Source organism: Emydura macquarii, unplaced genomic scaffold (assembly GCF_026122565.2).
Source record: "Emydura macquarii macquarii isolate MOO-44397 ecotype Brisbane River unplaced genomic scaffold, CSIRO-AGI_Emac_v2 contig_369, whole genome shotgun sequence".
NCBI classification, from domain to species: Eukaryota; Metazoa; Chordata; order Testudines; family Chelidae; genus Emydura; species Emydura macquarii.
In genome coordinates, this window is record NW_027130506.1 from 9163321 (window position 1) to 9178642 (window position 15322).

The 15322-nt window shown below is 41.3% G+C and overlaps 1 protein-coding gene across 2 annotated transcripts in view; it reads right to left on the reverse strand.

Moving 5' to 3' along the window:
• The window catches only part of ASAP1 (ArfGAP with SH3 domain, ankyrin repeat and PH domain 1), a 297252-nt gene that overhangs the window by 121023 nt on the left and 160907 nt on the right, over nucleotides 1–15322 (reverse strand). For both annotated transcript variants that reach the window (XM_067531501.1, XM_067531494.1), the window contains exons 9-10: nucleotides 12475–12550; nucleotides 5288–5374 (exon numbers count right to left, since the gene is read on the reverse strand). In XM_067531501.1, the coding sequence (XP_067387602.1) occupies nucleotides 5288–5374; nucleotides 12475–12550 (163 nt within the window). The remainder of the gene's footprint in view (nucleotides 1–5287; nucleotides 5375–12474; nucleotides 12551–15322) is intronic.

Below are 15322 nucleotides of genomic sequence, written 5' to 3' on the forward strand. Positions count from 1 at the left end.
CAAACTGTCTTGGAAGGCAGATCTGAATGGGCTCTGTAGTCCTCCGATAGTGGTGAGTGACATGATCACTAAATAGCCTCATCTGGTGAGCTGACATCTGAGGTGGTGGCTGGTCCATAAGCTGCTGTAGAGAGGCTGCCCGTGTGAGTTCTGGCTTCTCGGTACTGGTCTCAGTACAGGAGAAGGATCTTCTTGATGCCCAAAACTGGCCTGAGCACTGGGTACAAGTGGATGTTCTATTTGCCATTGTTTCTGGTGCGCCCTCTACAACTGCACCTGAGAAGGTTGAGAGGAAGACCTAGCTGGAGGAGGAATGCCCTGCAGTGACTAGAATGGCCAGTGATATGGACCTGGGATCCATCATTTTCTTGGCCATTGACCTTTAGCTGGAGGCCAATGCAGGGGTTGTTGCATGGCACATGGTCCTAAAGATTCTGGTGGGGCATTTTTGCCGTGTCCCCAGAAGGATATGGAGGACATCATTTCAGTCTGAGGAGGAGGAGTCAGACTCTTCTGACAAAGGAGGAGCCGATCCAGACGGTACTGATGAGGCACCAAGGAACTCCCCAGGTACTGGTACCGAGGCCAAGCCTGGGATGGTGGTACCAGAGAAATCATGGAAGGCTTTCCTCTTGCCAAGACAAACGTCTGTGGAGGTTTGAGTAGCAGCCCGCAGGGTTTTGGTGTGGTTAAGTACGAGCCACAGGTAACGGCAATGGCTGCAGGCCTACTGCTGCCAGTGATACCAGTATCAAGAGGCTAAGCAGTTCTTCTGTGGCTGCATATGTTTCCGGGATAGTTGGGATCAGTACCATCTGCTGGCTCCACAAATGTCCCTTAGGGGACGGCCTCAATGGACATGACACAGGCTACAGAAGCACAATCCCCCTTTTGGAGGCGAGGAATGTTTTAGGGATGGCTTCTCTCCCACTTCATGGAGCATCTGACTGTCATGTTTCAGTACAGACACAGAAGAATGAGAGATGGAACCTGAGGAAGGTCTGAGTCTTTTCCTCAGTATCAGGGAATGAGACCAGGAAGCGGCAGGCCTCTCTGGTGGGGCAGACTGTACCAAAGATGATGTACTTCGGGCACTCTCCCCATGTGACTACTCCAACGGGGATGGAAGTGCTGCTTCAATAAGCAAGCATTTAAGCCTCCTTGCCCTATATTTTTTTGAGTGGGGCTTGAAACCTTTACAGATGTGACATTTGTCAATGATGTGGAGTTCTCCTACGCATTTCAAGCAGGTTGCATTTCAGGCAGGTTGTTGACCAGTATAGGCTTTGAGCAGGTCTGGCAGGACTTAAATCCCAGCAACTGAGGCATTGTTCTGGTACCATTGCCAAAAGAGAAAAAACAGTCAAATAAAAGACCAGAAAATGGAAACTTATCCATAAAATTGTCTAAATTTGACTAAACTAACTATAACAAACTATTGTTGTATGCAGTGTTGTACCACCCATGTCAATCCCAGGATATTAGAGAGACACGGTGGGTGAAGTAATATAGTTTACTTCTTTCACCAATATAAAAATATAAAATATGGTCCAATATAAACTATTACCTTACCCATCTTGTCTCTAGAACAAACTACTAATTTACAACAATATAGAAAGAAGAGCAAGGAAGAATTAATCAAGTCTGGAATTGCTCTGATAACATGACTGGTGGTAAGAAGGAACTGCAGAGTCAGGGATGGCTCCTTCTTACATCAACAGACAATGGTACATGGTGATAGAGGGCACTTGAACTACCCCAGTGGGTACCACTGAGGGAAAAAAATCTCCAACATTTGTGCATGGGGCACGCACAGACCTACAGTGGAATTGACATATGTAATTATTCGAAGAACAATTAAAAGGTACCTAGTTTGTGTTAATGCAATCCTCTAAACAGGACTAAAAAGTGCCATGGGAGCTTTAATTACAAAGAGTCAAGGCCTTAATTTTACTATCTTAAAGAATTTTGGAAGGTAAGTGGTAAATTAATCTGTGAACTCTGATCCAATGTAAAACTGTTTAGAACCTTTACAAATCTACAAGAGAAAATCCAATTTCAGTTCATACGCTGCAATATTCTGATTAATTTGTAAGTTTCCTGATGTTAATGCTACAATGCAATAATGCAAGGGAAAAAATGCCCTTAATCTCTAACAGCCATGCCATCTGTTTCAGTAACAAAACCCAGCTTTAATCACATAAAGGTTCAAATACCTACAGAACACTGAAGACTTGGTTATTCAAACCATGGCCATGCATCTCTAGTGTCAATGACATTTAGCTCATGTTTGCTGAGTGCTGATATGTTATTTTGGTATTAAAAGAACTAAAAATCTATGGTATATTTTAAAAGCTATAGCAAACACGACCATCTAATGAGCAAAGACTCAGTTTAAATAAGTATTTATGAATACAATATAAGCTGGTTTTTTAGACATTTTCCTCATACATGCAAATTCTAGTGCATTTTAGGCCTACAAAACAGATTTGGGTAATACAAATTCTACAACATAACAATATCAAGAGACCTGAAATCTACAAATCTTTTTAATTCCACAGAACATCTCCGCTGCACTTAAATAGTTACTAGGTACTGAGGAACTTGGAGGAAAAAAATCTCTCTCTCAAAATATTTTTAAAACGATTTCAAAACACCCTTTAGGCATCAATATCTATTTAAAAAAAAAAGAGAGAGAAAAGAAAAAAAACCTCATTTCCCTGAAAACAAATTTATTCTTTCATCATAGTAAATGAGCTCTTTGAATATTTGAGAATCATGACCTTCCTCCTTTTACCTTAAAAGCATTCTTTCAAACCAAAACTTCATTTTAAAAGTGGATTTATCTTTTATTTAAGTCTTAGTGCTTGATTCATGATAACTGCAACTGGAATAAATAAATCATTTCTAATTCACACTTTTATTTAGTTATTTTGTTATATGTCTGTGTGTGGAAACATACCTCAGAATAAGAGTGCTCTAATTCAATGGAACGTATCAATTTTTTGCAAATTTAAGTTTCACTAAAATAAGTCACATTTTAGTCAGAAATAAAAGTGTGCACAGAAAAACATAACAAAATAGCTAAAGGTGTGAAATTACAGCTGATTGAGCTATTCTGGTTGCAGACCTTGAGTGTTTTGCTATTGACTTCAGTGGGACCAGGATTTCACCAAGTGTGTATGGAATGCTCTCTCTAGTGGATTATCCTTTTGATCCATAGTTTATGTTTTATAATCCTTTTGTTTACATAAAACATGTATGAATTCTGGGTATTAAACATGGAATACTCAGTGGCTCTAATATAAGCAATACATACAAGAGGGCAAGTTGCATTTTTAAGTAAGCCTCTCAGAGTTTTGAAAATCGTCTTGAAAATAACGGCCCCTAGCATGCCATAAATTCAGAAAGGTAGTCCATATTTATTTTTCAATTCTGAGTAGGATTGTTAATGCTATAAATTATGAAAAAAACACTGAGCTGTTTCAGATTAATGGACAAAACTTTAAAACTGGCATAATATATTACATGATTATATATATTTCAGGAACGAATTACTATGCTCTGTTAATATGTTGGGATTCTGATATCAAATGTGCATATATCCCTTTTACATTAGGGATAGACCTTAAAAAAAAAAAATCAACATTTCTGTTTCTAGATTTCTTGATAAAATTATTTTAAAACTTATGAATATTTTCTGTTAATACATTTCTGTTACTGAAGCTAATAATTATAGAACACTAAATGGGTTCAGCATGAAGATGTGAGAAAGAATGACCATCTTAATAATTTGCAAAAATACTAAATTATGAAAGTACATCTGACTTTAAATAAACACTTTGAGAAGTCACACAGGAATCTACAGACCTCAGCTAAAGAATTTCAATGTGCCACCTATAAAATTAACAATATAAAGTATATAAAATGGTCATTTGTTCTGGTTAGTAATGTACACTGTCTAACATAATACTGCCCAATTATAGGATCCCCACCAATGCATTAGTCTTCATAAGTATAAGAATCTTATTAAAGAGTGGGGGCGCTCATAATTTACTATGTATGTAATTACAAAATCATCTGCACAATCCACTGATCACCATTTCTAGTACTCTCTGTTTAACAATAAAAGATTATTTGATGGAGTTTTGCATTTTTAAACTATTAAAACTGAATCATGTTCTTCACTGTTTTAGTGAGAACACTTCTGCACTTGATTTCCCTCAGGTTATTTTTAATTTTATACATCTATATAACAGTTGATATTTAGATTTAAACTGAGCAGCCAATAAGGTACAACACTAGTTGCCAGCAAGGCTTTGTATTACACTGGCTACCAGCATGGTACATAACTGGTTACTCCAGAGATGGAGAGCTTTAAAAACACTACAACAGAGGGCAACATAAAAGCTATACTATAACTATATTAAGTAACTGAAATATTGGATCCAAAAAAAAAGACAGAAAACTTCAGATTCCTAATGTTATTTTCACTATAGGTATAACTTAAAATATTAAATATTTCACATTCTTAATATAGTTAGATGGAGGATGGATATTTGTTATTTTTGGCTCTCAGTTACATTAATTTTATAATTTACTAAGCTGACCATCTGCTCAAACTGTGTAATTAGAACCCTCTCCCTCAACAACTAAGCAGACAAAACATGACTAAGAAATCTTAGAAGGAAGGCATGTTTATTTGCAAAGGGTTTAAGAACATGGTTGGGTCAGGTGACCCTGTTAAGAGGAGTTGGTCATACAGACCAAACTTCATTATATATGTTTTGCTGCTGTAGTCAAGATGTGAGATGAGGAGGATCTGGACCAGCCTTATCTATAAACATTTTATTTTGAAAAAATTAAGTTTTTATTTTAAAAACAGTTTTATAGTCTTTCCCATTTTAAGTATACAGCCATCACAAAATAAAACGGCAGCATCATAGGAAGAATATGCAAAGGGAGATCTCATTTTTATCTTGAAATATTTTGTTACTTAATAATATAATGTTTCACAAAAGTAGTAGTATGATTTTTTGCTGTTCCTTTTGAAGAGCAGAAGGCAAGGGAAGGGTTTCTTCTCACATATGAAATCTGACAAATATCCAAAACCTTCCTCTGCATGGATATGTAGTTGGATAGTCTGAATGTTATTTTTCTTGAATACTGTTCAGGAAACAAACAAATCTTTCTGCATAAAGAAATTATGCCTATATAAGTCAGTTTTCAACTCAGACTTCATACAATTTACATTCTGCTGAAAGTAAAACACACTGAAATTACCTACCTCTTTCTGATCAATCTGTAAAGAGGATTTTATCAAGTCTCGGAGTGCAGTTAGCTGTTTTTTTTCTTCATCTTGTGTCTGCTTTATCTGTGGAAGGAAAAATTACTGATATTATTTCCTTTTCTAAAAGCAGCTTTTATCTTCAAAGTTTTAATTCACCAAAATTTGTCAATGGTGAAAGGGTGTATTCAGCCTTCATGGCCCCTCCTTGAGGCCCTACTGCTCTGCTACGCCTGCCTCAGGAAGCAGTGAGATGGGAGAAAAAGAGCAATGAAGGTGAGTCCTCCAGACCTTCCTAGAGAGGCCTCACTGGAGCAGCCATCTTGGAAACAAAAGAAACCTGGTCATCCAAGGTCTAAAAGGGTTAGGGATAGCCAAGCCCATCAGAACCCAGCAGGCTCAAATAACAGGAGCTGCAGAGTCTTAGCAGGTCAGTTCCTGGCTGAGACCAGAGGAGTGAGGAAGAGTGCTCCTCTATGGCTTGGAGATAGAGAAGAACCTGAGGATGCTGGCCCTGATATAGGACTGGAGATAAAAGGGGCTTGGTAGGAAGAGGACCAGAGAAACAGCAGCAATGGATTGCAGTAAGCAGTAATCAGCCGCTGTGTATAGGGTTCCTGGGTTGGAACCCAGAATAGTGGGTTGGTCTGGGTTCCCCAACCAGCCACAGGTAAAGTATAAAAAACCCCAAGAAGGAGACAGACTTTATTCAAAAGCCTGAACAAACAGCCCAACTTAAAAAGGGCCCAGAGCCGGGGTTGAAGACCTTAGTGAGGGCAAACAGACTGTTTAATTATTGGACTCTAATACCCCAGAAAGGCTTCATTCAAACTTTGTGACTGGGCTGGAAGGCTAAGCCACTGAAGACCCAACAAGGATGGCCAGCAGCCTGTAGGAGCACCAGAGACAAACAAAGGACTGTGACACACGCCCCGCCACTCAAAGCCCATTATAGTCACCCATGAAAATTAATTTAAACATGCAATACCTGTTCCTTATGTATTTATCCTCCATACATGTATACCTCAAAAGCAAGCCAAAGTAAATATATATATACATAGTATATACTGAGAAATAGCGTCTTCAGTCTCCATAAATGGATAGAATGCACTTTCTTGTCACATGTTAATGGTTCGTTATAGTTAACACAGCCAAATTAGTCTCCGAAGTCTTAGTATTTCAAATAAGCTTGACATACGGTTTATAACTAGACTGGAGATGGAAACAATTTCATTCAACCACATACAGTCTGGGAGCATGTGTAATTCTATGCGCAAATTAATGATAGAAAGATAAGGGAGGTGTCATCTGATTTGTAAAAGTCTACAGTATCTCAGTTTCAATAATGTCACCCACTGCGGCATGACGGGAGCGATCGCTGCCATCCTGGCTCACAGGTCCAGGTCCTCCAGTTGGTGGAAATTTTGATAATACAGTGTCATTGGAAATGGATTGAGCTGGGTATCATTTGAAAGCCCTTTCTCCAACAAAAGCAATGGTACCAAACATGACAAACATAGAATTATGCAAATATATATTTAAGAAAATGTTTTATAATATTTTTAAAAAATTATGCTTTCACACAGGCATGTCAAACATGCAGCCCTCACAATGTTAAATTGTGGCCCTTGACCGACAGTACTGTGTTATATCAGTTAATGCCCAGAACATACCTGATAATTTTTTTTAATGTTACAGATTACTAATTGGAACAACAGCTTCAAGTTGATTTGCCATCATCGGCAAAAAAGAAGCAGTTCAGTGGTATTGATTATCAGCTTTATTTATTATGCCAAAAGAGTTGTAATGAGGTACTGGTTAAGACGTCAGTGTCCAGCCAGAAATTACTGGAATCCATCTGCAAATGGTATGCATATAGTTACATAATGTATATAACATAACATAATTAATTACAATCCCAAAGTAATTCATTACAAAATCCGTATTTTTTTACTTTGGTCATGATCCTTTTTAGGCATTAACAGGGAGACAAAGAGTACTGACTAATAGCTGGATCTTCGGAGAATACAACTGTGGAGGACCTGGTTAAATACAATGCTCGGTGGCACCTTAACTGCTATAAGTGCACCCATAAACTGAATTTGACAATGCTGGAGAGGAAGTACATAGAGCACCAGGAAAAAGTTGAAAATGTCAGGACGTGCTAGCTGTGGGCAAGACTCACCTTATACTAGTTCCCATGGCATATGTTTTGAGAAGACCTGCTTCTTCTCCAGTAAGCCAGAAGCCCAAAAGCATTGGTTAAGCACAGTTTCAACACATGAGACAAGTGAGAAACTGTATGAAGCAGTCACCCTTAGCGAGAACATTCCCTGGAAAGATAAGTGGGTGTATTGACCCAAAAGACACCCACATATACAACACTTCCTATCAAATTGAGTATTCCCAGAACGCTGTAATGTGTTAAATCAAAAGATAAAAGCAATAGAAACGAATACTGACTTTACTACTGCAAACTGTATGACTCAACTGGAGTTCACTCGCAGAGGCTGCAATGAATGGGAAAGTGGTGGTAATGGCTGATGCAGAGGCTAAATACAGAGAAATAGGTGCTTTGAACAGGATTGAAGAAGAACAAATGTTTAGCAGAATGGCTCTTAGAGCATTTATTTAAGATAAACTGTGGGCTACAGAGACATTGTTTTGCAATCCTGTACACAGAAATTAATCAGAGCACATATACTTAAAAGATATGGCACTACCAAAAGCAAAAAAAAAAAAAAGCTGATTTCAACAGTAATATGAAGACTCTGTTTGCAGCTGCTAAATTTTTACAGAAAAGCATTTTGTCCTGCAGCATGTGGGAGTTTCAGGGATCCACAGATGATGCCAAACCTGAATAAGAGGTGTAGAAAAGTCTGATCCTGACATATGGGAGAAATTCTGAAAAGGAAATTTGGATGTTAGAAGGTTGTCTCTTGGCCTCTTCTGTCTACATGGTTCACACAATGCCCTAAAACACAAAAACAGAGCTCTGAAAGTCATTGGCAGGTTGGTGCGCATAATGGTAACCAAATGCTCTTTCCTGGTTTTTCCAGACAATCCCAGAACTTCATCAAATTTCAAACGAAACATTAAGCATAGCTGTGATGACTTCCCAGAAGTAACCAAACATCTTTTAGACTCATTAGTCAGTTTAAGATTTTCTCACAGTTATTTTTAGTAAAAGTCACGACAGGTCACAGTCAATACACAAAAATTCACAGAAGCCTATGATTTGTCTGTGACTTTTACTAAAAACAACACAGCATTAGCTGAGAGCTGCCAAGGGGGGGGAGAAGGGGCACAGCGGCTGGGAGCTAGGGGTGGGGCGGAAGCACAGTGACTGGGAGGCCTGCCGCCAGCTCCAGGGTCCCTCCATGGCTGGGAGCTGCGGATAGGAGCACTCATGGCAGCTAAGAACTCCGGAGCCACCACTCCGGAGAACTGCCACCAGCCACCACGGGTGATGGGGAACCCAGAATTCAGAGCTGCCACAGGCACCAGAGGGACCCCAGGGCTCTGATGTCCCCTCACTGTCCATGGCTTGGAACTGCTGGGCCCACTGCCCACACGGGTTCGGAGCTCCAGGGTCCCCCCGTGGTGGCTTGGGGCAGCAGGGTCCTCCAACCACCTCTCATGGCTGAGGGCAGCAGGGTTCCTCCAGCACCTGCAGATGCTGACAACTCCAGGGTTCGCCCGCCATGGTTGATGGCTACAGGGTCCTCCCACCATCGACCCCACAGCTCAGAGCTGCATGGGGTAGTGGAGGGAGCCTGGAACTCTGAGGTCTCCCTGCTGCCCACAGCTCGGAGCTGTGGGGCCTGTGCCTGCACCGGCTCAGGGCTGCGGGGCTCCCCTGCAGCACACATCAGCTGGGAACTGCGGGGGCCCCCTGAGGTGGCTCAGAGTTCTGGGGACCCCTGCTGTCAGCCACCATGGGTGGTGGGGACCCCAGAGCTCAGGGGACCCTGGCGCTCCGAAGTCCTCCCACTAGCCACAGCTCAGAGCCATGAGGTCTCTGCCACCAATGATGGCTCAAAGCTGGGGTCCTGACACCCGTCCTGGAGGACAGCAACAGGGATCCCTCCCTCCCCCCCCCACTCCAGGACTCTTGCTGCCTGTGGCGACTGAGAACTCCAGTCTTCACAGCCCCCAGAAGATGAAACGGATAACTTCATGGAGGTGTCTGGAATCCATGACTTCTGTGACCTCCGTGGCAAGATCTTATCCTTACTCATTAGCTGCTGTTAAATGTCAAGCAGGGTACATTTTAAAGCTAAAGGATGATTTTACTCTCACTGAAAACTGATCTGCACATGACAGATCGGAGCTCATTAATATCAAGTCTTCAAGTGATGTGATTACTAAAGATGTCAGTCGAATGGATACTCTGGGTCATGACTTGAATGAAGCCTTCAAAATGCAAAGAATATCCAAGGCTTCATTACTCTACAGGTTCTAACCAAGAAGAATAAACTAAAGTGGTGCTCAAATATGAAGAAGAAAGTCAGAGTGAAGCTGGCAGGGATTATTACAGAGCTAACTGCAGATAGGTAATTCTTTACTCATCTCCTGGTTGTGTCCAGATCTCAGAATGATACTGATATATGTGAGACTTTGAGAAAGTATGAGCTTTCCATGGTACCACAACTGAGGATCTAATGCGAAGAACAATGCATATGTGCCAGGCAAAAAGCAAACTAATGCCTAACTAGCACAGTCTTCCTAAGTCAGCACCTGCTAATAACATGACTGGTACCTTATGCCAGCAAAGGCCTTTCAGCACAGCTGAAAGATTATATAGCTGAAGTACAAGCTTTTGACAAACCAGAAACTGTTCACAACTGCTGAGATTTGGCTGAACACTTCAGTATGAGGCTACAAAGAAAATACTGAACAAATGATGAGGTCCATATTATGTTTGACATCTATGTGGAGCAATCAGTTAAAAACATTACCAGAAAGAAGATACTCCATGGTATGCACATGTCCAATACAAAATCATTGACTCCACAAACATCTCCAGCATCACAATGAAGAAGCAACTGTCTCATATTCACACGAAGGACAAGTTAACCACATAACTTGCAAGAAAATGCTCCAGCATGTGAAGAATTCTCAAAGAATTGTTGTCTCATGGCATAATGAAACTGCTGCCTTGCACTGTTCGGTGGAATTTCTTTGTAATTCAATGACAAGGCTGACACTAAAATTATCTTGCATGCCATCAATGCCACAGAGAAATACTACTAAAATCCAGATTTTTGCACAAGACACAGATGTTCTAGTGCTCTCTGTGAGATGCTACCCAATATTTCCCTAAGATTCTGTTTTTGTCCCTGCTGTTGGAGAATAGAATCACAGTATACCTCTCAGAGATGTGTTCCTATCATTCAATATTAAAAGCTGGCATGCTGCCAAATTCATATGCTGAATTTACCATTCGAAGACCAAAATTATGATACTTGCAGAGCTACACTGGTGGACATTTTCTAGGAAGCAGAAAGAGAAAAGTTGCCACTGATTAGTGGTATGTTTATACCTACTACCAAGAGGGCAAATCATCAAGTAATGAAATGGCTTTGGGATGATCAAGCGCATCCAGAACTACCCTCCCCTATTGGGCATCAATGGGTCTTGGAGGAGAGACTGATCACATCAGTTATGTGTCAAATACCACACATTTCTGAATCAATCCTTCAACTAATCAAATGCTCGTATACAATGATGAGATACTCAGCACTCTGCAAATGTTTGGCCAGCAGTTTGCCTTGCAGAGATGTGCGATGTGGCATGTACAAGGATCAATGTGACAACGTGTGTAGCAGTGATGCCCTAGACAAAGACAACACTGATGATGAATACATGTTATCAGTCCTACATATCAAGGCTAATTTCCCTAGTATTACGAAATATCAATGTCTTTTTATGTAAGCAATGCATCCTTGTGTTAAAGTATAATTTAAAAATGTTGGTTTGTAAGCATTTTCTTGAATATATATCTACACAGATGTTCTAGATTTGTCATGTTTGGCACCATTGTGTTCATGGGAGAAAGGACTTTTGAATGATACCCAATTCGACCCATTTCCGATTATACTGTATTATCAAAATTTCACCAAAGGGTGACACCACTGAATATGATTCTGTAGATTTTTACAAATCAAATGACACCTCCCTTACTTTTGTATCATCAACTTGCTCCCAGAATGAGATTTTAGCACATTATGCCCGCAGATTAATAGGCTACAAAAGCTAATGGGATTATCATGGATATGTCTACACTGCAAAAACAAACCAACCAACCTGTGTCAGTCAGTCTTACAGTGTGGGTCAGTTGACTCAGGCTTGCGGGGCTCTATTACAGTACTAAAAATAGTAGTGTAAATGTTCCTGTTCAGGCTGGAGCTCAAATTCTAAGACCCTCCACCATTCCTGGACTTCAGAGCCTGAGCTTTTGCCATAGCGGGAATGTCTACACTGCTAGCAATTTTCAGCCCCATTAGGAGAGCTCCATGAGGTGAAGTCAGTTGCCCCAGGCTCTGAGAAATACTGCCATATTTGTTTTTTGCAGTGTAGATATACCCTGTAACTTCAGATTGTGAAATATAAAAATGATTTGGTGACATTGAGCTCTGATTCTGTATCACTTCTTGCCTCCCAATCAGCAATCATAATTTGCAATACTAGTATTTGAGAGATTATAGAACTGCATAATTCACTCATCAAAACCTGTGCTGCATGCAATTCCAAATTAAGTCTGTATTGTCAAGCAGTCCATTTTGAAAACCAGAGTATTAGCTAAAATTAGTGCTATATTAGTGAATATGTGACCCAAGAATACCAATCCAGCACTGTCCACATGGGTACAATACTCAAAAGCCTCTTTCTGCATCTGACTAGATAACTTTTTCCTCTCAAAATAAATCATAGTATAACTTACAGAAAGCAAAGGTTTTGGCAAACAACTAAGATGGCTTGTCCCAGCATTTTAGTTACAGTTGAGGCTTGAAGGAACACTTTTTTTATTTTTACAGTGTAAATGTGAAGATAGATTATATTGTTAGCTATTTAGTTTCACTATTTAGTTATTTGAATTTACTGATAGCACTTAGACTGAATTCACATAAAGAAGCAAAAACGTTTTCCTACTTTCAGACATTATACTACGTCAAATTACTTACATTATATAAATCAGCAGCCAACTTTTCTATATACTGTTTCAATTTATCAGCTGTTTTCAAGCCATCTTGGAAGAAACTGTAATGGAAAAGATCTGTGATTTATCAGCAATATATGAAATTTCTGTAAAACAAATTATTGAACCTTACATTGAAAATTATAGATAACTTATACCCATTCTTCCCTCAGATAGAAACAAAAAAAATATTCCTATTTCATACATTACTTTACACTATCAGTAAATTATCTGAAACCATCTGATGGAATATAGTTTCCACACAGCTCTAATGTTAAAACACTTTAAAAATATGAATGTTATATTTTAATTCTTCACAGTCAAGAAACTACGACATGATTGGAATAACTGAGACTTGGTGGAATAACTCTCACGATTGGAGCGCTGTCATGGATGGGTATAAACTGTTCAGGAAGGACAGGCAGGGGCGAAAGGGGGAGGAGTTGCACTGTATGTAAGAGAGCACTATGACTGCTCTGAGCTCCAGTATGAAACTGGAGATAAGTCAGTTGAGTGTCTCTGGGTTAAGCTTAGAAGCAAGAACAATAAGTGTGATGTCGTGGTGGGTGTCTGTTACAGACCACCAGACCAGGAGGATGAGGTAGATGAGGCTTTCTTTACTCAACTGGGGAAAGTTTCCAGTTCACAGGGCCTGATTCTCATGGGAGACTTCAATCACCCTGACATCTGCTGGAAGAGCAATACAGCAGAGCACAAACAATCCAGGAAGTTTTTGGAGAGTGTCGCTGACAATTTCCTGGTGCAAGTGCTGGAGCAACCAACTAGGGGCCGTGCTTCTCTTGACCTGCTGTTCACAAACAGGGAAGATTTGGTAGGGGAAGTAGAAGTGGGTGGCAACCTAGGCAGCAGTGACCATGAGATGGTCGAGTTCAGGATCCTGATGAAAGGAAGAAAGGGGAACAGCAGGATACGGACCATGGACTTCAGAAAAGCGGACTTTGATTCCCTCAGGGAACTGATGGGCAGGATTCCCTGGGAGGCTAATATGAGGGGGAAAGGAACCCAAGAGAGCTGGCTGTATTTTAAGGAGACCTTATTGAGGGCACAAGAGCAAACCATCCCGATGTGCAGAAAGAATAGTAAATATGGTAGGCGTCCAGCTTGGCTTAACAAAGAAGTCTTTGGTGAATTTAAACACAAAAAAGAAGCTTACAAGAAGTGGAAGCTTGGTCAGATGACTAGGGAGGATTATATAAACACTGCTCGAACGTGCAGGAATGAAATGAGGAAGGCCAAAGCACAATTGGAGTTGCAGCTAGCAAGGGACGTGAAGGGGAACAAAAAGGGTTTCTACAGGCATGTTGCCAACAAGAGGAAGATTCGGGAAAGTGTAGGCCCCTTAAAGAAAGAGGGAGGCGACCTAGTGACGGAGGATGTGGAGAAAGCTGAGGTACTCAATGCCTTTTTTGCCTCTGTCTTCACAGACAAGATCAGCTCCCAGACTGCTGTACTGGGTGGCACAGAATGGGAAGGAGGCAAACATCCCGCAGTGCTGAAGGAACAGGTTCAAGACTATTTAGAAGGATTGGACATTCACAAGTCCATGGGGCCGGATGCAATGCACCCGAGGGTGCTGAGGGAGTTGGCTGAGGTGATTTCAGAGCCATTGGCTATTATCTTTGAAAGCTCGTGGCAACAGGGGGAGGTCCCTGAGGACTGGAAAAAAGCAAATATAGTGCCCATCTTCAAAAAAGGGAGGAAAGAGGATCCGGGGAACTACAGACCGGTCAGCCTCACCTCAATCCCTGGAAAGATCATGGAGCAGGTCCTTAAGGAATCCATTTTAAGGCACTTGGAAGAGAGGAAGGTGATCAGGAACAGTCAACACGGATTCACCAAGGGAAAGTCATGCCTGACCAACCTGATTGCTTTCTATGATGAGGTGACTGGCTCTGTGGATGTGGGGAAGGCGGTGGATGTGATATACCTTGACTTTAGCAAAGCTTTTGATACGGTTTCTCACAGTATTCTTATCAGCAAGTTAAAGAAGTATGGGTTGGATGAATGGACTATAAAATGGATAGTGAACTGGCTAGAGCATAGGGCTCAACGAGTAGTGATCAATGGCTCCATGTCTAGCTGGCAACCGGTCACAAGCGGAGTTCCCCAGGGGTCGGTCCTGGGGCCGGTTTTGTTCAACATCTTTATTAATGATCTGGAGGATGGGGTAGATTGCACCCTCAGCAAGTTTGCGGACGACACTAAGCTGGGGGGAGTGGTAGATACCCTGCAAGGTAGGGATAGGATACAGAGTGACCTAAACAAACTGGAGGATTGGGCCAAAAGAAATCTAATGAGGTTCAACAAGGACAAGTGCAGAGTCCTCCACTTAGGAAGGAAGAATCCCATGCACAGCTATAGACTGGGGACCGACGAGCTGGGCAGCAGCTCTGCAGAAAAGGACCTGGGGGTAACGGTGGATAAAAAGCTGGATATGAGTCAGCAGTGTGCCCTGGTTGTCAAGAAGGCTAATGGAATATTGGGCTGCATTAGGAGGGGCATTGCCAGCAGGTCACGGGAAGTGATTATTCCCCTCTATTCGGCATTGGTGAGGCCGCATTTAGAATACTGTGTCCAGTTTTGGGCCCCCCACTTCAAAAAAGATGTGGACAATTTGGAGAGAGTGCAGCGGAGGGCAACCAAAATGATTAGGGGGCTGGAGCACAGGACTTATGAGGAGAGGCTGAGGGAACTGGGCTTGTTTAGTCTGCAAAAGAGAAGAGTGAGGGGGGATTTGATAGCGGCTTTTAACTACCTGAAAGGGGGTTCTAGGGAGGATGGGGCTAGGCTGTTCTCGGTGGTGGCAGATGACA